Source organism: Artemia sp. Qi Xiang Cuo, chromosome 20 (assembly GCF_049724085.1).
Source record: "Artemia sp. Qi Xiang Cuo chromosome 20, ASM4972408v1, whole genome shotgun sequence".
Lineage (NCBI taxonomy): Eukaryota > Metazoa > Arthropoda > Branchiopoda > Anostraca > Artemiidae > Artemia > Artemia sp. Qi Xiang Cuo.
The window spans coordinates 13,442,221-13,467,137 of NC_142813.1; the positions used below are offsets into that span (position 1 = coordinate 13,442,221).

At 35.5% G+C, this 24,917-nt stretch overlaps 1 protein-coding gene across 1 annotated transcript in view; it reads right to left on the reverse strand.

Annotated features, from left to right (window-relative positions):
* The window catches only part of KLHL18 (Kelch like family member 18), a 63,395-nt gene that overhangs the window by 12,015 nt on the left and 26,463 nt on the right, over positions 1–24,917 (reverse strand). Inside the window, exons 3-7 of the mRNA XM_089105793.1 lie at positions 19,885–20,015; positions 17,387–17,527; positions 16,164–16,362; positions 8,825–8,982; positions 3,726–3,862 (exon numbers count right to left, since the gene is read on the reverse strand). Of these exons, the coding sequence (XP_088961919.1) occupies positions 3,726–3,862; positions 8,825–8,982; positions 16,164–16,362; positions 17,387–17,527; positions 19,885–20,015 (766 nt within the window). The remainder of the gene's footprint in view (positions 1–3,725; positions 3,863–8,824; positions 8,983–16,163; positions 16,363–17,386; positions 17,528–19,884; positions 20,016–24,917) is intronic.

A 24,917-nucleotide genomic window follows, 5' to 3' on the forward strand; every position in this document is an offset into this window, starting at 1 on the left:
CATCTATCATGAGTCAATAATGCAGATTACTCCAAGTAAAATTTTCGCCAAAAGACGTGCCTTACCGGCAAAAAGTACCAGTAGCAAAAATTTAATAGAAAGCGAAGCTGGTTTATAAGAAAGACTGGTGAAAGTTATACCGGCAAGTCAGGAATAGCGAGAGAATAGGAAAGTTATTTAAGAAACTGACCACGTTTCCATTATTACAACCATTGTTTATGCATAAACTAGTATTCGTCTCAGTCATTAACTTGAAAGGTTCTAAAAAATAAGCTTAGTTTCTTTAGTAATTTATAATAACATTAAAAAAAGTCGAAATTGGAGGTTTTATTATATTTATGAGCGTAATAATTTGAACTTAGCGCCAAAAACCACTAGCCATAAAAATTTTCCTCACAAGCAAAATAACGATAGTATTTTTTAATTTGAAAAGTTCTGAGCACCAAATTAAGAGAATTTATCGAAAAAGAAATTTTAATTCCACAAGTGTGTTAGATGACAGAATTATTAACTAACCTGTTAATTAAATATTCAGAAAATGTGAATAATTTTACTGGAAAGATTTGGCACGTATTTATGTTGAGGGATCTCTAATTTCAGTCAGCATGAAAATTATTGAGAGGGTCTGGGGGAGGGAATTTATTCCCTCCCCCAGACTCTCTTTTATTATGTAGTTATGTATTTATTTATATACGTGGTTATATATTTTTTTTATCTTTCAATTATACTCGTATATTTTCACGCATAAATTCAAATTATTTAAAATGATACCAAGTCAAATAGTAGAGGCCTTTTTTCAAGAGCAGGGAAACGAAGCTTGATTGGTTTTTTAATAGTATTATTCCATTATTCGCGACTAGCAGAAAGCTGCAATACTTTTATTCGAGAGAAGACAAGAATTGGTTAGACTTGGCAAGCGAATCCGCAACGCAGGCATTTGATTGAGTTAGAAGAGAGGCTTTTGTGAACGTCCTATCCTTACATCGTATACCCGATAAATACATTATCGTGGTTAATTCTATATATGATAACAATATTGCTAAATTTAGGGTAGGAAGTGAGGTTAACAGATTATTTGGAGTGAAAACAAGAGTTAATAATCAGAATTGTGCTATATTCATATGGATATGAATTATATTATATTGAATTAAATTATATTATATTAATCAGGATTATATTATATTAATGTGTTCTGCCCTAAAAAACACAGCAAAGGCTATGATAGAAAATAAATCAAAAGGGAAGGTTAATATATCCTAGACTTAATATATCTGGATAAAAATGCTACCAAAATGAGTGAATTTTGGAGTTTTGAGAGGTCAGCAGGAACAGGTAAATTAATTACCATAATGACTAAATTGCTTAGACAAGGTCAAGAGGTTATGTTATGCAACTAGAAAATAGATCAAGTGGATAGCTTTACTTACCTGGCTACTATTATTAGTAAAGACGCCTGGTGCAGTAAAGATGTTAAAAGTGGAATAGTCAAAACCTCAATTTTTTTTCACATTTGAAAAACCTTTGAAAAAGATTAGAATATTGCAAGCCACCAAAATAACAGTGTTCAATTATGGTTTTGAAATGTGGGCGTATCGAAGGGCGAAGGAGGTTTGTTGAAATCAGATGTCAAACAAAAGTCTATACAAAAATGCAGTTCGACCCCAATTTTCAAGAATATTATGAAAGAAAGGCTAAGATGGCTAAACCACATTTTGCGGTTGAAGGATGACACTTTGCCAAAGATTCTACTCCGGGGTCATTCAACCGGGGCCAAACAATAAGGAAAGATTTAAAAGAAATCGTAACTTCATGAGGGAGGGGGATTGAAGCTTTGAATAGATTAGGGCGGAAGAGGAGCGTGCACAGTGGTGTTGGCCTCAGGCGGCTTGGTGCTGCAGTGAGTTGGTAGCAATAGTAGGATACTTTAATATGTGACGTTGAAGTAAATTCTTTTCTACCATACTAAATTTCACTATTAAATCCAAAATATGTAAAAGATTTTCTTCTGATGGGTCAAATGGGCTCAACAAAGACCCTTTCTTTGTGGCCATCAAAGGCCACATAGAGAAGTTAAAAGTTCGTGGCCCGAAGCAGCTTGGCAGTGTCGTGCACATAAACACATGCGTGGCCATTCCTGTCACTATATCATACGTTAAAAATTACAAGACGACAATAATCATTTTGATAGTCCGGTAGTGGTGCAGTGGGTTTCACCTGACCCAGAGATCGAACCTAGCTGAAGCAACACACCAAGGCCGTATCCAGAGGGGGGGGGGATTAGGGGGTTTGAGCCCCCCCTCCCCAGAAATGTTTGTTTGACTCGTAAAAACGTAACGAAATTGAATATAAACTAATTTTGTATGCGTTTTTTTTAGTTTTTTTTGTGTACCCCCCCCTCCTGAAAAAAAAATCTTTGAGTTACCCCCACCCCCTCCCCCCGAAACAAAAAATCCTGGGTACGGCCTTGCAACACACTGTAGGGCCCGGAATTTGATTCCAGTGAGGAGATTATGCGAAGAGCATCTCCATATTAATCCAAATAAGAAGAAGAAGAAGAACAATTTTGATATAACAATGACTAGTAAGCAGAGGAAGTCCAGGTCTTTTCAATCAATAAACGGATTATTATTTACGAGTAGTGAATGTGAAACAAAAAATCCTTTCCTTATTTGGTCTTCCGGTTTGTTGTCGATTGAAGAAAAAAAAATCGATTACGTGAATACACCCGTTACATTAATTAGGTTTATCGGATATATAAAAACCCACCAGGCGTCAATAATACAAATTAATCTTAGTGTTTTTTCGTGATAAGACGTACACTTAATTACTTAGGTAAGTAAGTAACTCCTCCTGCTAGCTCATGTGTAAGGGCTATGTATACTATTGTATCAGGTGCAGTATGTGATAAATGGGCTAAATTGGCATTGTGAAAATCTAAGTTCTCTATCCATCGCTTTAGTGAAGTATCTTACCCGCAGAAAAAAAGTGTCAGTCGGGAAAAATCAACGGAAAGCGAGCCTGGCTTATAATACAGGCTAGTAAAATTTATACCAGATAGTCGCAAATAACCAGAGAAGAGGAAAAGATATTAAAAAACTGACCACAATTCCCCAGTCATTTTGTATGTCTAAACCAGTATTAATAATTCGTCTCAGTAATTACCCTGCTAGGTTTACATTTGTTGCAGTAACAGATAATAAAATGAAGAAAAAAAAAGGGTCAAAATTGAAGCTTTATTATATCCATGAACGTAATGATTTGAGCTTAGCGCCAAAAACCAGTACCCAGAAGCAGTTTCCACTAGTATTCCAGATTCCCTTGCCAAGTCTAGCCAATTCTTGTCTTCTCACGAATAACGGTCTTGCAGTTTTTAATAAGTTGCGAATAATGAAAATAAACTATAAAAAGCTAAGCCAGATTCGCTTTCCAGCTCGCAAAAAAAGGCCTTTTGTGTTTGACTGATACACATGGAAACATGTCACACAATTTGAGTTTATGCGCAATTAAAGATCGTAAAAGAGTAAAAGAGTGCAATTTAAGATCGAAAAGTATAACTACATACTATGTTTACATAGATATAGTTATAGATACATTAATTATAACTATGACTATATATACGTAACATATATATAGACTACATAAGTATACATACACAGCACTACAATGCACATGTAAACATATTATATACACTACATATAACTATAACTACAAATTCATAGTCATACCTGACTTTGCCAATCCTCCTACAGCGAATATCAATCCTATAATGCTTGAATATAATCGTGGGCTAGTGTTGAAACTTTGAATTAAATACCGTCGATCTGGTAACAAGTAATAATCTTTCGCCTCATCAACAATGTCCCTAAAACATAACCAAAATACATCATCTTTTTTTTTTTGGGGGGGGGGGTCTTATTTGCTCTTTCTGTTCCGTGTTGTTAGTTGTCAAAAAATATTCGATTACAAAATTACACCTACATGATTACATAAAAATATGATTAAATCAAATAATAAAGATATTTTTATATCTATCAGCTATCAATAGGTATATTTTTCCTATTAAATGCTTCTAGGAGTTATTCTGAAAAAAAGCATTGCGAAAACCAGTGTTCGCCTCATAACAGATTTTATTGGTAAATGTCTGTAACTTTTTTTTCTTCTGGTTATAATTCTTTTGAAGAGACAATTATTCCCAAAAATATATTAACAATAATTACCTACATTACCATACTAATGAAGAATAAGATTACATTTTTGTCTTCGGTAACTTTAGTGGTAGATATATAAAGCATCTTTTTAGAACTAAAATCCTGAATCTTGGCAAATTGATTAACCGACTAATTGACAAATTAATTGACTCATTAACACTACCGACTATTTTTGATATTTACTATAATGATTTTAAAAACAAAATTCCTTAAAGGCTGAATGGACTTGAATGGGATGTTTTATTTATCTTCTTCTTATTTGGAAGAAAGTGGAGACGCTTTTGCATAATCTCGTCAACGGAATTAAATTCGAAGCATTGGAACGGTTGCTGCAACTGAGATTGAACTCCGTGTCCGTATCATGGCTGCAGCAGCAGCTGCGACCTGGTAAAAAACGAACCACTGCTCATAATCAACAAAAATTAAAAAAAAAGGTTAAAAATCTGTCTAGTGAGAATAAATGGCATGGAAACTTTTGTTTTGATTGCTCTTAATAGTAAAATGTTATCTTGAAAATAAATCCATGGGAATTTTGAAAAACAGACGGAAATCCTTCGAAAATGACGTCAGATCAAAACAAAAAGTACACTATTGTAATTGCCACTGCCGAAAACCCCATCAGGAAACTTACGGTCCCCCAACTTGAAGAACAAGCAAACTCACTTTTTTGCAAGGATAAGTAGAGATCAAACCCACTGTGCAACCACAAGCCAAATACTTCTTTATTAAGTATTTAGTATTATATTTTTTACTTAAAAAAGGTGCTAGGGATAAGAATTTCCTTTCAAATGAGCTCTTAAACATCTCTCAACAATGTTTCAGTGCCCCATTAGCAGCGACTAAAAGAAAAGGAGAATAAGAATAAGAGACCTGCTTCCCATGCGAAAAGTGGTTTCCTGCTGCTAAAGATGGGGAACTGTCATTTTCCTATACGGGATTTTCGGCTATAGGGATTCTAATGGTGTAGTTTTCGTATCGATCCAATTCCATTTTCGATGGGTTCCCTGAGTGAGCTTCAAATGACGATTCTTTCTCACTCGACGGTTCTTTTTTTCAAAACACATTTTAATATTTTCGGTCACAATGGGCTCGGGGTCGTTCTTTACTAGGTCATGTTTAACGCCGCAATCATGATCATTGTCATTTTGTTTCTATGTAAACTTCCGCTCATGTTAAATCGAAATTTCCTTATATAAACCCCAATTAACCGACTAGTGGGGGTAAAAGGTCGGAAAAAATTTGTAACCGTTTCGATGTGTAGGGAGATAAACATAAGATCAGTATATCGAAACGTAACAACTCTAGGATTAAACGCAACAGAGTCTTTAATAAACATTAACCTAAACTCAAAGAATAAACAAGTCCGTGTTTGTTCATTCAAGGCATACACAAAAGTGTTCAAAAGGGTAAACAAAATCACACACTCGGAGTTGTGACGCGACACCGAGCACGTGCAATATCTTACCACAGATAACCACTGGCAAGGCCACGACAGTGAACTGGGAATTGCAAATCCAAATAAAGCGACTGGATTTTACCGAGGAATAAGTTCGTAGCGATATTATGTTCTCTTTATTTTACAACAATTTTTTTTTTGCTGATTGACAAAGTGTATAATATTCATTCGACATTCTGTCTGCTCAACAAAACGTTGCAATTTTTTTTTTAATTTAGTTTTTAACTAATTTTTTGGCAATGAAATGGAATATCTATAAAAACAAGACCAAAAAATCGGAAAAAATCAACATTTTTGATACCTGCTCTTCTTCGCTTTATATCGAAGCTAAAAGGCTGCTGAAGCAGCCCGAGACATTTGCAAGGTAGAAAGAGACGGTGTTATAGACGAGTCTACAGCACGGAAAGGGTTTGCAAAATACAAAAATAGCAATTTTGACGTCAAAAATTCGCTCTACCTCCTGTAGTGGCGCGGTGGGTTTGAACGTGCTGTAGCAACACAGTGCAGGGCCGACACAGGGACCTTAGTAGTCAAGAAGCGTCGTTAATTCGATTTTTTACTTATGACTCGCCTCGCAGCGAAAGACCTTCTGAATTTATCGAAGAGATTCTGAAAGCATTTTGAAGGATAACAGTCGCCAAAGTAGTCGTGAATTGGGCGAAAAAATAAACTGCGTTCATAAAATGTTGTTCAATCATCTTCATTCAATGAGATTGTACACTGAAATAATTTTTTTAAAATTAAAACGCTAAGAACTTACGCCCAACCAAATCAAAGGGGTAGTGTTCAGTTACATGTTTTCATTCTTGCAAAGTTTTACCCATTCAAATCCTCAAACAATAATCCGTGTTCCCAAGGAGAGCCTAGAGATCTTATTCTCATTGCACCGAACAATTATGAAAATGTATGATAATTTCATTTTTTTTTGGCTATTGGCTATGATGGCTAATTTTTTTTTTGTTATGGCTAAGGAAAGCCAAGAGATCTTCTCATTGTCCCAAAAAATTCTGAAAATGTATGATACTTTCATTTTTTGGCTATTGGCTATGATGACTATTTTTTCGGGTATGGCTAAGGAAAACTTACAATGTTCTCATTGCATCAAAAAATTCTGAAAATGTATGATACTTTTATTTGTTTTTGCTATGACGGTTTGGCTATGATATATTTTTTTTTGCTTTTTTTGGCTATGATGATTAACTACCAAACTTCAATTTGCTCATAGACTTCCATGACTTTTCTCGCATTTTGTGAAGCTATACATGTTACCAACGGATGACTTTTTCTGTTCTACAATAGTAAAAAAAGACTTCTACGAACATCTTTGTAAAAAAACAAAAGACTTCTACCAACATCTTTGTAAAAAAACAAAACAACAACAATAAACTTACTTCAAATTATTAATTATTCTTTAAATTTCATATTTTATTAAACATATTAAATTTATTAATTTTAACTTATTCTAATTATTTCAAACACTATTTCGTCAGCCAGAGAAACGAATTTCTCAACGTAGATACATTGAGAAATAATATCTTGGGACATTCTCATGCGTTTTCACCAAATGCATCCCATTAACCCCCCTGTCAACCCCCCTGGATACAGCCTTCTATATCTCCTTTGGTCAAGGATTTGGCTTAGAGAGGTTTGAACGAGGTTTTTTGTACAGACTTAAAAAGCAAACAACTTTAAATGGTTTCCATTTGAAATTTTAAGTTTCCCCAGTATCAGGGGGCATGCGTGTCCCCTGATACTAATCAACCCTAAAAAGAAATTTCTATAGTTTTGATAAATATAATATAAGGCTTTGTTTTTCCTATTTCAAAATTTTAATAAGAACTTTCAAAACGTTAGCTGAATTCTGGAAGAGTTGAATTAAACAACATCTAATTTTACACTTCTAAATCTAGTAAAAATTATTACAATGAAGCTTTCTCGTACTGTATATCTGGTTTTATGCTAAATGATCTCAGATATGCTGCCCGTATCATTTGTTCCACCCTATCCATGGCAAGGAATATAGTTTAGTTGTAATCGTTTTAATAGCCATCATAGCCAATAGCAAAGAAAATGAAAGTATCACACATTTTCAGAATCTGTTGGTGCAATGAAAATGTCCCAAGATATTATTTCTCAGCAATGGCCTGAAACAGGAACACACCGATATTCTCCCACATGAAGGTATTTTTTTCTCATCTGGTGACGTGAAATTCGACTGTCGAAAAAAAAATTCGGCTCCTCGCAAAATTTAACTCTCTTTTAGAATGGCTGAATTTATCCAGCAAAGCAATAGAAAAATAAAGCCGATGATATGATTTATCCTGATGATCTGAAACCTGATTTATTTGAAGATCTTCTTTTACTTGATGTTTACAAAATTCAGCAATAAAATCGGTTTGTCGAAGCAAATCCGACAGCTGTCAAAATCTAACTTACCATTAGGCATGGTTGAATTGGACAGACAAAACAAAGAAAAATAAACTCACAATTATGAGACAATTCAAAAATCGGCAATAAAATCGGGTTGTCGAAGCAAATCCGACAGCTTTCAAAATCTAACTTACCATTAGGCATGGTTGAATTGGACAGAAAAAAAAAAAGAAAAATAAACTCACAATTATGAGACAATTCAAAAATCGGCAATAAAATCGGGTTGTCGAAGCAAATCCGACAGCTGTCAAAATCTAACTTACCATTAGGCATGGTTGAATTGGACAGACAAAACAAAGAAAAATAAACTCACAATTATGAGACAATTCAAAAATCGGCAATAAAATCAGGTTGTCGAAGCAAATCCGACAGCCGTCAAAATCTAACTTACCATTAGGCATGGTTGAATTGGACAGACAAAAAAAAAAGAAAAATAAACTCACAATTATGAGACAATTCAAAAATCGGCCATAAAATAGGGTTGTCGAAGCAAATCCGACAGCTGTCAAAATCTAACTTACCATTAGGCATGGTTGAATTGGACAGACAAAAAAAAAGAAAAATAAACTCACAATTATGAGACAATTAAAAAATCGGCAATAAAAATAGGAAATTGTCGATAAAATCAGCAATACAAATCTGACTCTAAAGTAAAATTCAGTCCCTATCAAACTCCAACTTTACGTTTAACATGGCTGAATCGGACAGAAAAAAGATTAGGAAAATATACCTGCATTTATGAGAAGATTTCACCTGATCATCTTTCGATATTCGATCGGCAATAAAAACAGGCGAAAGGTAAGACATTCTTATTAAAGCTAATAAATTTGGCAGAAATTCAGAACGGCTAACGTCTTTCTTCACCCATCTCATCATTGCTTCAAAAACCTGTAGACAATTTGAAGAATCTTTATATATGATACATTGAAAAGTTAAAAAAAAGGATATACTAAAACCTAAAAAAGAAAAAACACGTAGAATTTTTTTTTTAAACCTTACTAGAAATTGATTTTGAAAAGGAGGGGAATAAATTTGTCGAAGCAGAGCAAAAATAAAATCGATGCCAATGAACATCCAATTCTCGCCCATAACAGACCACTCTGGATGAGACCGATGGCAATCACGTTGGCAACGCTGCAGAAGAATAGTTTTACATAAAGTAGTTGAGGGAAGCGTTCTATAAAACAAAACTCAAAAATTCTTTAGAAAAATAGAAAAAAACACACCCTAGAAAGTATTGTTAGGCTTGTGGCAGGACTTCATTTCAATGATTGGTTTAGGAAGCCTTTTAAAACCTAGAAATTTAAATGGTTATTACAATCGTTGGATTCACTTCAACATTAACTGATTAAATACTGAAATTAATTGAATCACTTGAATTCCTCAGTTGCAAATGCATAAAATACTCTTGAACTAGTGTCTAGTAACACAAGGTTTGGATATAGACGTATGCATGATTACTTTTTACATTTTATTTATTTATTCATTTTTATGAACTAAGCATATTATAATATCCCTACCGTGCAGCAGCGAATTATTTTATTTACTACCAATAGTTGTACTATCTCTAAAAACTAAATTTGAGATAAATTACTGGGAAGATTTACCGTCATTTTATGGTGTTTCATAAACACCATTATGGTGTTTATGAAACACCATTGTGTTTATGAGGCAAACATATCAAAATGGCGAAAAGAACCACCATTCTTAAAATAAATTTTCACATTCCCCCTGAAAAGGGGAGGGTGGGGTACACGGGGTATTAACCTCCATTATGAGGCTAAATATATATATATAATTGTATATAATAACTGCCTACTGACGTCACAAAAAGGGGACTTGAAGCTATTCACAAAGGCTTATGACGAATGTTTAGGATCATGCGAGATTTTGTTACTGTTATAATAAAAGTAATTAATGATTTTTTCCGTTTTTTACGACATTAACTATTAAATTTAATTAAAACATAAACACGTTGGGAGATATAAGCAAAAAACCAAGTTAGGGTTGGCAGCGCCTTGGAACTGAAAAAGGCCATAAACAACAAGGTCAAAAACAGAAGATAATACTGAAAGAAAATGACAAATGAGCGAGGGCCAAATGCTCGAGCGAGATGAGGAGGCGACAAAAAGCCACTGAAAAAGTTCGCGAAAGGGGCCTTTTGGCTAGCTGTGTTTTATTTAGAGAATATACGTTGTTTTTTACCCTGGAAATTAATATTTCTTCAAGTTTATCATTCCTCCCCCAGGAAAATGCGTTCTGCGCTCCCCCAGGAAAAAAATTCCAGCAGCGATTAAAGTATATTCAATTGTATAAACTCACAATCATGAAAGTTTTTATCTTCTTCCGAAAAAAAAACACACACACACAAAGAAAACCTAATAAGATATCACAGGCAGCGGGCTAGCGCTGCCTAAGTAAAGAACGATGTGGGCACAATGTGTTGTTTTTTTTTTTTTTGTTTCTCAATACCCGGGCACTTCGTATCGAAGAAGTTGTTATATAAACTTTAAAAACGGTTCATTCAACTGGGAATTGATGTGGCTAACAACCATTTACAAATCCGGAGAGGATTATAGTCCAATTAGCCCCCCCCCTCCCCCACGCCCATCATTCTCCTCAACACCACCCCTCAAAATTGTTCGACACCCCGTTTCTTCAACATAGGTGTTTTTATGACAGAGAATAAATTTTTGAGGAGGACATTCCCGCACAACCCTCCCGGCAAGGGTTTTAAGTTATGCCCTGGGGGAATATAAGGTTTTTATAGAAGGCGTTGTCGTAGAATCTTCAAAACACGCTCATTCGAATGGAAATTCTAAGGGATAGTGCCATTTTTGATAGTCGAAAGTGATTGGAGGGCAACTAGCTCCCCCCCCACGCCCATCATTCCCCAAAATACATCGAATCAAAATTTTGAGATAGCCTTTTTGTTGAGCGTAGTTGATTTCCAGATAGAAAATATGTTTTGAGGAGGACACTCCCCCACAACCCTCAGGGCGAGGGTTTTAAGTTATGCCCTGGAGGCATATAAGGTTTTTCTAGAAGGCGGTGTCGTAGCAACTTCAAAACAGGCTCATTCAATTGGAAATTCAAAGGGCTAGTGAAATTTTGAGATAGCCATTTTGTTCAGCGTAGTTGTTTTCCAGATAGAAAATATGTTTTTGAGGAGGACACTCCCTCACAACCCTTAGGGCAAGGGTTTTAAGTTATGGCCTGGGGGCATATAAGGTTTTCATAGAAGGAATTACAACCCAAAAGGAGCAGAAATTACAATAAATAACGGAGTCAAACTCAAAACGAGCAGAAATTAACATAAGTTGGGCTCAAAACCCCTATGCCTTCCCAAGGCCATAACATAATTTGCACTTTACTCAAAAAATACAAATGAATGTGCATTGTCAGTTTAATATACATTTACTGATATTTAGTAATCAAAATCTTAATATTATTTGATTTATTAAAGTTATAAAAGTAAAAACATTTATATTTTTCTCAGTAAAGTGCAAATTATGTCCTGGCCTTGGGAAGGCATAGGGGTTTTGGGCCCAACTTATGTTAATTTCTGCTCGTTTTGAGTTGACTCGGTTATTTATTGTAATTTCTGCTTGTTTTGGGTTTCATTTATTTATCGATGCTGATTTGTGGTAGTTTCACGCTTGATAGATTATTTGATTTTACTTTTGCTCATTTTTTGTTTAATGGAGTTCTTTACTTTTCTTTGAAAGACTTATTTTGTGGAAAAAGTTTTTTTAATTAATTGTAATATAAGATAACACGATATTATATTACGATGATACTACTACTAACAACTCACCGCAGCACCAAGCCGCCTGAGGCCAAAACAGCTACGCACGCTTCTCTCTCCATCCCAACCTATTCAAAGCCTTCCTTTTTACAACCTCCCAGGAAGTTCCCATTTCTTTTAAAATGTTTCTTTATGACACCCCCCCCTCACCCCAGACGAGGACGACCTGCTTTCCGTTTAGCCTTAGACGGTTGGCCGAAAAGGACAATCTTCGGTAATCTGTCATTCTTCATCCGCACAACGTGCCCTAGCCACCTCAACCTTTATTTCATTATAGCCCTATAAAGCGGTATTGAATCTCACTCTTCGAACAGCCTACTGTTTGAAATATGGTCAGTCAGCCGGGTACCCAGAGCAATCCGTAAGCAATCTTCCTGGGAAACTTCTAGAAAATCTTCATCCGCTTTTCGGAGTGCCCATGCTTCACAGCCATATTTGGCCACTGTCATCACTGTGGCTTCTAATATTCTAATCTTGGTTTGCAGACTTATCTTCCTATTCTTCAAATTTTTTTTTAACTGTGGAAAAACACACTGAGCCTTAGTTATTCTACTTTTAACATCTTCACTGCTCCCACCATCTTTACTAATAATACTACCAAGATAAGTGAAGCTGCCCACCAGATCCATCTTTTCGATAGATCTTTTTCGCCTTAGTGACTTAGTCTTCTTAGCATTAATTTTTAAACCTATTCTAGCACCCTGAATTCGCAAAACCTCTAAAAGTTCATTCATTTTACTCACACTTTCATCTAGGATGCTTAAATCATCAGCATAATCTAAGTCCAGGAAAATTTTTCTTCCCCATTTGATTCGGTGGTCTCCCATTGCCTTTCCTGTGCTCCTTAAGACGAAGTCCATCAAAACAATCCATATAAAGGGAGATATAACACAACCCTGCTTAACTCCTTATTCAATACAAAACCAGCTGCTTACCTCATTTCCTACCTTAACCGCAGCAGTGTTATTCTCGTACATAGCACTAATCACCTTAATGTGTTTGTCTGGTTTACCATACAAGGATAAAACCTTTGCTAAAGCTCTTCTATCAACAGAATCGAACGCTCGCTCAAAATCTATAAAAACTGAGGATCAAAGGTGTTTGACAACTCAGGCACTTCTCAATTATTAACCTAAGAGTGAAAATTTGGTCGACACAGCCCCCATCCTTTTTAAAACTGTACTGTTCTTCCTTTAAAACTTTATCAGCAACATCTCTAAGTTTAAACAATATCATGTTACTAAGTAGTTTGCTACCTACAGAGACCAGACTAATGCCTCGATAATTACCACACTCATTCTTATCACCTTTCTTATAAAGTGGCCTAATTAAGGTTTTCCTAAAATCATTAGGTACTTTCCCTTTTTTTAAAATCATATTCATAATCTTCAGTAACTTATTTCTAACCTCAGAGCCACCATATTTAAGAAACTCATTTACCACCCTATCAGCACCTGGAGCCTTATTATTCTTTAATCCTTTTATTACTGTTGCTAATTCCTCCTCACAAAACAAATCTTCCTTCACATCCAAGGTATCACAAGCTTTTTCATTTTCCTCTATATCTTTTCCTGTAACTCTATCTCGATTAAGCAAATTTTCAAAATGTTCTGCCCACTTCTCTTTAACTCTTTACTTATCAATATTTGTGGCCACGTTCCTATCTTTAACTGGGACAAGTCCAGATTGACTACTCCCTGTCAATTTATTAACATGCCAGTACAATACTTTACTATTATGTCGTCTAGCTGCATCTTCCAGATTCACGGTAATTTTATCATCCATGGCCTACACTTCACAACTCCTAAGTTCATATTTCAATGCTTTTTCCACTTTCTTTATATTCCTTTTTTTTCATATGATCTATCACTCATAATTCTTGTACAAGTCCTTTCTCCTTTCTATTAAACATAAAGCTTTTTCACTAATATTCTTAGATGCATTCCTAGATTTCTTTCCTAAGACACCTTCAGCAACTTCACAAAATATTTTTCTAAAATTATTCCAACCATATTCCACTTTGTCAAATTTTAAACTCTGAGGTTTAGTATTCAACTGTTCCTGGAAATTTTATCTCAAGTTCTCATCCTGGAGTCTACCAACATCATAACGTCCCGGGAGGTAGTTACCCTTCCGAAATTTCAGCTTTAAATTAACCTTAGACACTACTAGATGGTGATCTTTACTTTTAACATCAATAACAGCACTCCTATGTACCATAGTATCTTTTATTGAACATGGCAGTCTTCAATTTACTATAACATAATCAATGAGGTTTGCTGTCTTACCATCACGTGAATACCACATTAACTTATGACAATACCATGTTAACTCATGTTAACTTATGAGCCATTTTATGACCAATACCGTATTGGTTATAACTAGATTGTTATACCTACAAAATTGCAAAAGTCTGTATTCATTACTGTTTTCTTTTCCTACACCAAATTTATCTAGGCTAGGATACCATCTATCCCTATTTTTATCGACCTGGGCGTTAAAATCTCCTAGTAAAAACATCATATTTCTACCTGAGACCCTATCTATTTGCTCTTGTACCTGTAAGTAAATTTCATCTAAGTCACTAGTATCTCCGTCAGTCGGTTCTACAGGGGCGTATACTACTATAACTGATACCCTGAACTTTCTAGTCATAAAATGAGCAATTAGTATTCTATTATTAAAACCTTCCAAGCCTAAACAAGACTTAGCAGCTTTCTTATTCATCATGAACCCTACTCCCTGTCTATGTACCCCATCCTTCCTACCTGAGTAAACAAATTCTATACCACCTAATTTTAAACTTCTTACCCCTGGAATATGAGTTTCTGAAACTTCTAATAAGTCCAGTTCGAATCGTCTAGTTCGAGTAAGTCCAGTTCGAATAAGTCCAGCTCGAATCGTCTAAATTCCTCAGCCAAATGTCGATACGATAGTCATTGTTTAACGTCGTAACATTCCAAGTTCCAATTTTCATATTCTTTAAACCATTGAAATTATTTTGGCCTCAGGAAAAGCAATGATCCCGGATTCCAGTGCAGGAAGGGGATCACATATCTTCTCAAGTCTACACCGAAGTGCTCAAGCCGGCTTAGAACCGGACAGCGACAGCAAGAAGTCCCTGGGACCTCCAGTATGAATGGAGGTTTTGTGCAATCCTGGGCCCATTTTGGTCACAACGTGGTTTCCAGCACTTGGCGATGCTCTTTTATCAAGAAGAGTCGAAATCCTGCACAGACAATCTCAAGCCTATTACCTCCGACTAATTATATATTCATTCCCACAAATATTATGCTAGTATGGGGAGGCAGTCCCTAGTAGATACATTAGCTTGGACTAGGTTTTACGGCGCGAAAACGACCGTCAAAACAGACCAAGCCCAGACCCATTATCCGTTAATCAGAGTCCCGTGCGAAAGCTGTGTTGTTTACTAGGCTATAATTTCCTCGATGGGCGCCACTCCTCATGTAGGTATAGAATTGACCGCAAGGTCCCCAGTCTTGCAAGTACCCTGAAAGGGTCGAGACAGCCCTTTGCAGAGGCCGTTGTCCATAGATCTGGATCTTACGCCCTGCCGCAGTTGTCCTCCTACAGAGGATTCTCCCGCGATAGTGTTCTGCATCACCAAGCAATTTAGCCTATTACTGGGAGAAGGTTTGTACCTCATGGGACGTGTGGACTCACCAGTGGGCCCTATTGAGTGTACATTTGAGGGGCCTTCTTCTTCCTCCGCCTGCATTTATGGCCCCGGGCGAGGATACCCCAGTTTCTATTATGGACCCCCAGGGACAAGTTCCCCCTTGGCCCGTGTCTCCTATAGAGGTACCCTACATATCTGTAGGGCGTTCCTTTATCGTCACCTGGGGATACGCTGAGTGGCCTAAAGGAGGCCCCTTAAAGCTGCCAAATGGTAAATACACTCCGTATCCTAGAGAAATGGTATGTATAACCTATAACTTATAATGTACGAGAGAATAAAACTAAAAACAAGTTAACCTTTGATTCTTCTTCAGCAATAAAACTTTGTACATTTTCAACCTCACAACGGAGTACCCAAACTTGGGTTACACTTTATTTGTGCCCAAATATAGAGGGGGCCAAGTATCTTCAGCGATGCAAGCAAAAATCTTCATTTTAGGAGAGAATCATGGGAACGGACATACAATTCAAGAATATTCAGACATTTCGTTCTAAAAGCAAGCTTATAAAATATAATGCCACCCCCCTCCGCAATAAAACATTCAAAAAAGGCAGAAGATACTTGTTCTTCGGAATCCACTCTAAGTTTATCCCTGAGTAAAAGGTCCTTGATCTCATCCAAGTTTAAGGAAAGGAATTCTTCAGTTTGTGCAACTTCTTCAAAATGCTTTTCAATGTAACAGTCAGCAGCTTTGACTAATGGCTGACAGTTCATGCTTTCGGCAAAAGACTTAATTCCGAGAATATTTGCCGAATGAAATCTGCAAGATGAAAATTTTTCAAAAATTTGGTATTGCCAACAGAAAAACACACAAAAAGGCATTCAACTAAATAAATAAATAGAAAACACGTTTAAACACTAATGGATTCAATAAAAAATATGATCAAAATTAGCATCCTTTAAAATACATTTGGAAAATGGAGCATTTAATTTTTCGGTAATAAGGTTGGCATGGTAAAGGACAGAACGATAAAAAGTTTACCAAAAAAAAAACAATTCTTTCGCTTACATATCAGCTAGAGTAAAAAATATCTTTTATATCTTCATTAAAAACAGGAAAAATACTTTCTTCAAAAGACTTTATTCTGAGAATATTTACTGTGTAAGAAGAGAAAATTCAAATATTGCAATAAAAAAGAAAAATATAAAATGAAAAAAATAATAATAAAAAAATAAAGAAAAAACGGGAGAAGTGTTATACTGGTTATATTACAATGTGAAAAAAAAACTACGAAATAAAGAAGTATATAAGAAACTACAACCAAAGTTTCTTTCAATTTTTTATGTACAGAAAAACACATAAAAAATGTGTAACTACATAAAAAAACATTGAAATGTTAAGTGATTCAACAACTGGGTTAGCAAAAGAAGCAGCCTACAAAATACGGCTGGAAAATGGAGCATTTGACTTTTGAGGAAGGTTGATGATGGCGAAGGACAAGGTGATTTCAATGAATAAAGAAAAAAGAAAAAATTACCCTTTCCAAACGACCTTTTTTAAAAAGCTTCATTTAGAAAAGGAAAAAAATATCCACCACCCCCCCTTAAATTTTCGTGAATTAGCATCCCTAAACTTCGTCCCAGATACTATACAGTTGAAATAGCAGCCGAGCAAAATTCAGAAAATCATGAATTCGACATTCCACAAGAAATTTAGCACAAAAAAATACTTGCCATGTTAACATTAGCATTAAATTAAAATGCGAACACTACTTTTCGCTGCGGAACAATAGGTCAATGTAAAGAATATGATTAACAATGAAATAAGATAAATAAAAAAGAACCTTGATTCCAAAAACTGCGAACAAAATTCTTTGACACTGTTCAACTGCAAGAAACTTGCCCCAATCATCAGATTCTGGACATTTGAACTCTTCACCAAAATATTTCCTCCGTAAACAAAATTAATCAAGGATTCAAGGGCACTGAGAAAAAAATCTTCGGTTACTAGGTCATACTGAGAAAAAGAAAGAACAAAAAGCACAGGCTAATATTACCCCTGAGACCCCTTTTAGCTTCGTCTTTTTGTTTGAATTGCTTTGGAGACGCTTTCACATAATCTCATCAACGGAATCAAACTCCGTCCGCTGCAGAAGGTTGTTACAGTTAGGTTCAAACTCTGGGTTCGGTATTACCAAGCAGATATGAGTCCAACCGGGCCAGCAGAGGAATCACTTTTAGCTACACTGAAAACATCAAACCTCTAACTTGTGAAACACAGTTTTTTAAAAAGAATTTAGCTCATTTGATATATTCAACTGAAATGAATTTTAAAAATTCAGTCCTATGTTTTGTCGTTCGATATAGTCTAAATTTTTAAGCAAAAATTTGATGTGAATATTTCTATTAAGAGTATATAATATTTTTGTATTTCATGCATTTCATCTCAATACTTCCGATTTCATCTGAGAATAAAAAACGTATATATTTTTTAATAAAAAAAAATCATGGCACCCGGCCACTACAAACTTGGAGCCTACCTTTACCTAAGTTTTCTCCCTAAAGCTGCGCCTGGTGATCTTCTTTTTATAGGAACAACAAACTAGTTTTCAGGAATAAAATCAATTGAGAGAACATTTCAAACGGAGATATGAAGGGAGACAAAGAAGGAGAGAGTGAGAGTGAAAGAAGGTGAGAGAGCGAGAGAGAAGGGAGAGAGAGAGAGAGAGAGAGAGAGAGAGAGAGAGAGAGAGAGAGAGATAAAACGAGAGAATTGAAAAGATTGAGAAAGAGAAGGGGGAGGGGCTTCACGTGTTTTGGCCAAACTTCCTCAAACCTGACTTAACAGAAAAATAATAGAAAATAACTTAGAAAAGAATAAAACTATAAAGAATGATAAAAGATTCGAAATATGCAATACGAGTAATGCATATAATATGACTAATAATTTTGACTTTCTTGACATATAGGATATTCCTGCTACAAGAGTGGATTGAGGGCAGTGAATTCTTCGGCAATATAAAGTCTGTCGACATCTAAGTGCCAGGAACAACTGATAGAGTTTGTGTCCTACTACGAGTGCAAGTGCAAGATAGTCGTTCTTCGATTAGACACATCCACCTGGCTAAATATAGAGCTTTCAGTAACTGTCCATGCATCAATAAATGGAGTAGAAACATAAATAGCTTTTATCCACTGTATCAATAAACAATCCACTGAATCAACACACCGTATCTGAACAAATAAGGTGGAGGACAGGGGAGAACTTCCAGCATTTTTATGAGGGGGGGCAAGAGGGGTCCATATCTGGATAGTCAAAGGGCATGGGATGTATAATATTTTTTCTCCACCTTATTGGCGGGGGAGGGCAACTGCCCCCCCCCTTGCCACCCCCAAACGACGCCCCTGCTGGAGGAGGAGTAACCGTAGATGTGTTATTCTTAGGCAACTGGACTCTGTGGTAAGTTTTATTAGAAGGAGCGAAGGGTTCTATCTTCTTTTCTAAAAACCACCAATATTTTGTTCAAAGTCGATTTCTGGGAAATGAGGCCACTCTTTTTTTTTTTATTAAATGCTTGGATTTCAATACCATCTGATTCTGACATTCATCAGAAGATTATCACAGAAACCTTATTTGATAAGTGCTCTCTCAAACTGAGGCATTAGTATTGCCTTTGGGCGTTCATTTATCAATACACAGCCAAGCTCTACAAGGTCGTTATCAAGGTTGTTAGAAACCTGAAAGAAAGAAAATCCTCCCACCCCTTCTTCTAATAAAACTCAAAAACGACCAAGTGGATATTGGCCATAAAAAGGTTTGAAGTAGTTGTGATTTATTTACATTCGAAGAATTTTTTTCTTTTTTTTTTAAATGAAGAATAAAAAGGGTCATTTTTCAAGATCTAGAGGGGCAGGGGGGGGGGCAATTTCATTTTTTTTAAAGAGAATAAAAAAAGGGAAAATTTCAAATATAATCCACGAACAAAATATAAGAAGGCAGCGGACAATGTTTCTCCACTTATTGTACATGCACAATCATATAAAGCTGCACAATCATATAAAGCTGCGCAATGACTGTGCATGCACAGTCAAGTAAAAGACTTTTAGAGGCGAGTATAAATCATGAAATCAACACCGCATTTTCACCCTTTACTCGGGAAAGAATACCTCAAGATAAAAAAAAAAAAATCTCAAAACCATTTTAACCTCACAACAAGGACAATTTTTACTTTGAAAAAAAAGAATTGATTCTTTAGTCAAATTCAAAAAATTGACATTATCCCCTATTTCCAGGGACGATGCAAAATAAAAATAAAAACAAAATCCCAAGGTATATACATACTCAGGGTCAATTCCTTTCACCGTAACTTCCCTCTGCCTTGATTCTGCCATTCCTGTGGTAAACATGCCTTTAAAATAGGGAATTGTAGCTGCCAAAACAAGCTTATGGGCATGAAAGAATCTGTTTTCAACCTGAAAGTTAAATATTTTGTCACTCCCCCGCCTACTCGCCGCGTCTGAAATTTTTGTACTCCTGAGATAATTGCCAAAAACCATTTGCTCAGCTGTTCTAAAGGGGAGATCAGCCGGATGGAATCAAGATCAAACATGCAATGCTCAACTGGTGATTCCAATTCAAGCAAAGGTAGGGCGGGTAAGGGGGGAGGCAATTCTTTTCAATTCTTCAATGGAAATACCAAATGCCATTTTCAATTAAATAACAAAAATGTATTTTTCAAAATTGAGGGGATCTTGGGGGATGGGAAATACCCACTGATTGAAACCGTTGGGCTTAAATCATTCTCCTTTTCATTATAGCTTAGCAAACGGTTTTGGCAATTACCCCCAAAGAATGAATACGTCACATACAACTTTTAGCTATCATGGTAAAAAATTTTCGAGTCAGGTGAAATGGGTGTTGTAAAAAAAAATTAGTAAAAAATAAAATTAATTAATAATATATTTAATTAACTAAATAATTAATTGAAATGAAACAACAATTAATTAGTAATAGAACAAAATAATAACTAACATAAAATAATTAAATCCACAATTGAAAGAAGAAAACTCTTCAAAGCTATTTTGAAAAAAAAGCATTTACCATAAAATTAGTATATTTACATGGATGTTCTGGGTTATCTCTTCGCTGCAGTTTTTTGCAGCTACTGTTGACTCCCACTTGCATACCTATGCAAAAGAGAAGGGGAGGGAAAACCAAACCTAAATTTGGTCTAAAGCGCATACTTGAAAGGGAGTGGTAAAAAATAAATTCTCTTCGTACCCCCCCCCCCCCCTAGAGAGCCTAACTTCCCCAACTTCTAAGGGTGAGTGGTTTTGTACCTTGTACTGTTGGCATCCTATATTCCTTAGGAAGAGCTCTATATACTTAACATTCCCTTCTAACGTTGCTCAAATTATCACCCCTCCCCTACTAAAAATAAGAATGGAAGTTAAAAATGTTTTTTGCACTCTGACCCCCCCCCCTCTCGAAAAAAAGCCTACTCCCCCAGAGTAGCAGAAGTGTCCTTTTATGGTTTTTCTTTCCTTTTTTTTGTGTGTCAATGATGGATAGTGAACGTTGGTCAAAATATCTCCCACGTGAGGAATAAAACAATTGGGAAAATGAGAGCGCAAATTATCTAAAAACCCACCTTACCGTCATGGCCTCATTACCAGCCAGGTTTAGCTACAGAACAAATTATAGACCAAATCCTTCCACACTGAGAGTTGTTTGAAAAAGAAAAGAAGATATCATTTTTAAAAAAATAACAGCGTTGCCTAAGTAAGAGTGATGTGGGCACAATGTATTTTTTTTTACCTAGGCACTTCGTATAAAGAGAATTGTCGAAGAAACTTTGGAAGGAGCTCATTCAATTGGAACTTAAAAGTTCTCGTGCCCTTTTTAAGAGGCAAAAGTAATTGGCGGGCAACCATACCCTCACCCACGCCTATTAATTCCCCAAACACACCCCATCAAAATTTTTAGATAGCCATTTAGTTCAGTATAGTTGAAAGGTCCAGAAACAATGTCACTGGGATGTAAGTCCCCCCCCCCTCCGCAGCCTTCAGGGCTAGGACGGTAAGTTATTCAATTCGCCCATTGTTCACATATAGTGTACGGTATGTAATTGGGAAAGAGGCCATGTTTGACCTTGGGTGTTAAAAAAAGATCAAAGGACATTCAGTTGAAGCTTTCAAAGAATGTTTAGGAGAAAGTTGCACATGTAGGCTTACTGTATCAAGCTGAAACCTCCAGGGCATGATAAGGGAGATGTTCAACTGACCAAAAGGCAATATGTACATACTACTACGGCTACTAATGCTACTACTACTGGTAATACAACACTACCCCTACTACCACTACTACTACTAATATGGTACTAGTACTACTGAGGCTAAGGGATTGAAAGTGAATATTTGAGAGAATATTGAGGGGAAAGTTGAACTATATTAGAATACACTATGTGCATGAAGGTTGTCAAAAAGGCGTTTGTCAGGAATTGCCTAGGTTATTAAGTTGGAACTTTCTGGGAATACTTTGAGGGATGATTAATTGACCAAAAGGCAATATGTGTACATTACTATTATTATTAATACTGGAATCCAAGGCTTGAAGAGGGGGATGTTCAACTGACCAAAAGGCAGCATACTGCTGTTACTACTCGCAAATATGCTCGTACTGTCACTATTGCTACAACTCAGGCCAAGGGTATGAAGGTGAAAATTTCAGGGGGAATACTGAAGGGGGAAATTGAACTAAATTATAACACACTGTGTGTTTGTAGGTTGTCAAAACGGCGTATCAGTAATATCTTAGAAATAACTTGGAGTATGAGTTAGAACTAACAGGGCTTGTTGTAGCGGATGTTGGACAAACCAACAGGCAAATATTCGCATGCGACTAATACTACTACTACTGCTACAATTACTATTATTACTACTTCTATCACTAATATTGCTACCAAAGCGAAGAGTATTAAGGTGAAAACTTCAAGGAATGTTGAGACAGTGTTGAATTAAATCAAAACACAATATGCATGCAGGTTGTCAAAGAACGTATTAGCAATTGTTGAGGAACTGTTTACGGAAATAAGTTTAATCTTTCAGCGTTTGTTGAGAGGGATGTTCAAACAAAACAAAGGTGTTATGTGCATATAGCAGCTAATACTACTACTACTACAGCAATTGCTACTACTAAGGGTATTAGAAGCTTTATTTTCAAGAATTATTTAAAGTCAATTCTGCACAAGGTAGATTGAAGTCAGTTTGAGAAAATATTCGTAAATTCTGATTGGCTAGTTGCCAATAAGGGCATTCAATACATTAAAAATCATTTTGCAAGTCTCAGCATCGGCTCACCACCTCAAAGATAAAGAACTCATTAGCGATTTTTTCCAGTACCATAGGGAAGTTCCAAAGCAACTTTGGTGAAAGTTGACTGATTTGGGGATCTTAAATGTGCCAAAAGTTCAAAAAGCTAACGATAGGCTAGTTTAAAATAAAGAAATGTACAATCTTTAACTAATTGTCAAGCAAAGCGTCATCTATTCAATGTACATATAGCATAAATATTATGCTTCCTGCATAAGCAAGCTTTTCAATCAAGGTGCTTAGCACAACAATGAAATCCCAAAGTTTTCAAATTACTGAAATGATACTCCTTTTGAGCTTATTTTTATTGTTTTCCAAGCAGGTATCCTAGAAAACTTTTAGTCACTGATTTTCCTGAACTCTAAAAAGAAAATTCTACTCTGTTCAGTCAGAAAAACAAAATTTAGACTTTCTAATGATAAATTTTCATTAAATCTGAATATCACGATTCCAGCACAGAACAGGAGGAGTTACAAAGTTTTTCTAAGATTTTTGGGAAAGTAGGTTTCACCTTTTAGTTGTCTGTCATTTATTTGATCTCTTATTTAAGCTCTACATATTATGCCAAGACCTCTAAATAGTTTGGCCACAATGGGTGGCCATCAATTCTAAATAGTTTGGCCACATAAACTAACAATTTTTATAATGGAAGAAACAGAGTGATCCTTTTAGGTATCAAGTTCCCTTAAGTTCATAGGTATAATGGTGACAGAATTCTTTGTTTTTCTTTGCCCGTTCCTTACATTTTAAAGCACCTGAATATAATAGCGTGCATTAGTTCAGGTAAGGAAGGAAAAAATCGCCAAACACCCTTGCTTTCTTCTTCTTTCTTCTTGCTTTCTTTTAAAAAAAACACCTTTTTTTTATTTTAAAAGCACTATATTCTTGGTCTTGGTTTTACTGAAAAAATTTAAATGAATGTGCATTGTCAGCTTAATACAAATATGCTGACATTTATTCCTTAAAATGTTAATAATATTTGATCTATTAAAGTTATAAAAGTGAAAACATTAAAAAAAAAATTCAGTAAAGTGCAAATTATGTTCTCGCCTTGGGAAGGCATAGGGCTTTTGAGCTCTACTCACGTTAATTTCTGCTCGTTTTGAGTTTGACTCGGTTATTTTTTTTAATTTCTTTTCGTTTTGGGTGTCATTTTTTTATCGATGCTGATTAGTGTTTTTTTTTTTTTTTTTTGCGCTTGGTAGAATATTTTATTTTTGCTAATTTTTGGTTTAATGGAGTTCTTTACTTTCCTTTGAAAAACTTATTTTTTGGGAAAAGTTTCTTAATTTAATTTCTGTTCATTTTATATTGACATAGTCTTTTCAGGGAAAAAGAAAATAATAGTTTAAAGCTTTCCGGTTTTTCTTTAAGAATTTATAGTTTGGCCGCTATTTATATGCTGGAGAAAATTTTTCAACAATTTTTAACAACATTCATCCTTTTAAAAATCTGAACATAAATAGTAGTGTCTAATTTAGTTATATACCTCCTCTAAATGACCTAAAAAATAAAACTTGGTACCATTCCCAAAAAAATATACCTATGCTCTTTGACAGCTTGGATACACTCGCACTCTTTTGATTTAGGTAAATTTCAAAAGCAGAAGTAGTATTAGAAGTAGCCCCGAAAGGTTGAACATAATATCCTCAGTCGTTCTTGGGATGCTGCTGAGATGTCTTATTGGCAATCAGCATACTTTTTTCTAACTAAATCACCATTTAATTAGAAAAAAACTAAAAAACTAAATCACCATTTAGTTTTTAAACATAATGAGAAAATTGCATAACTGTGGGGGGCTAACCTACGCAATAGCCCTAGAGATACAGTTACAAGACCGTTCAGCTATGCTGAAAAAATGGCTATCTTATATTTTGACTGGAAGCGTTTGGAAAATTATGAACTAAAGAAGACGGCTGATTGCCTTCCAATCCCTTTTGACTCTTAAAAAGGGTACTAGAACTTTGAATTTGCAATCAAATTAGCTCGTTCAAAATATCAATG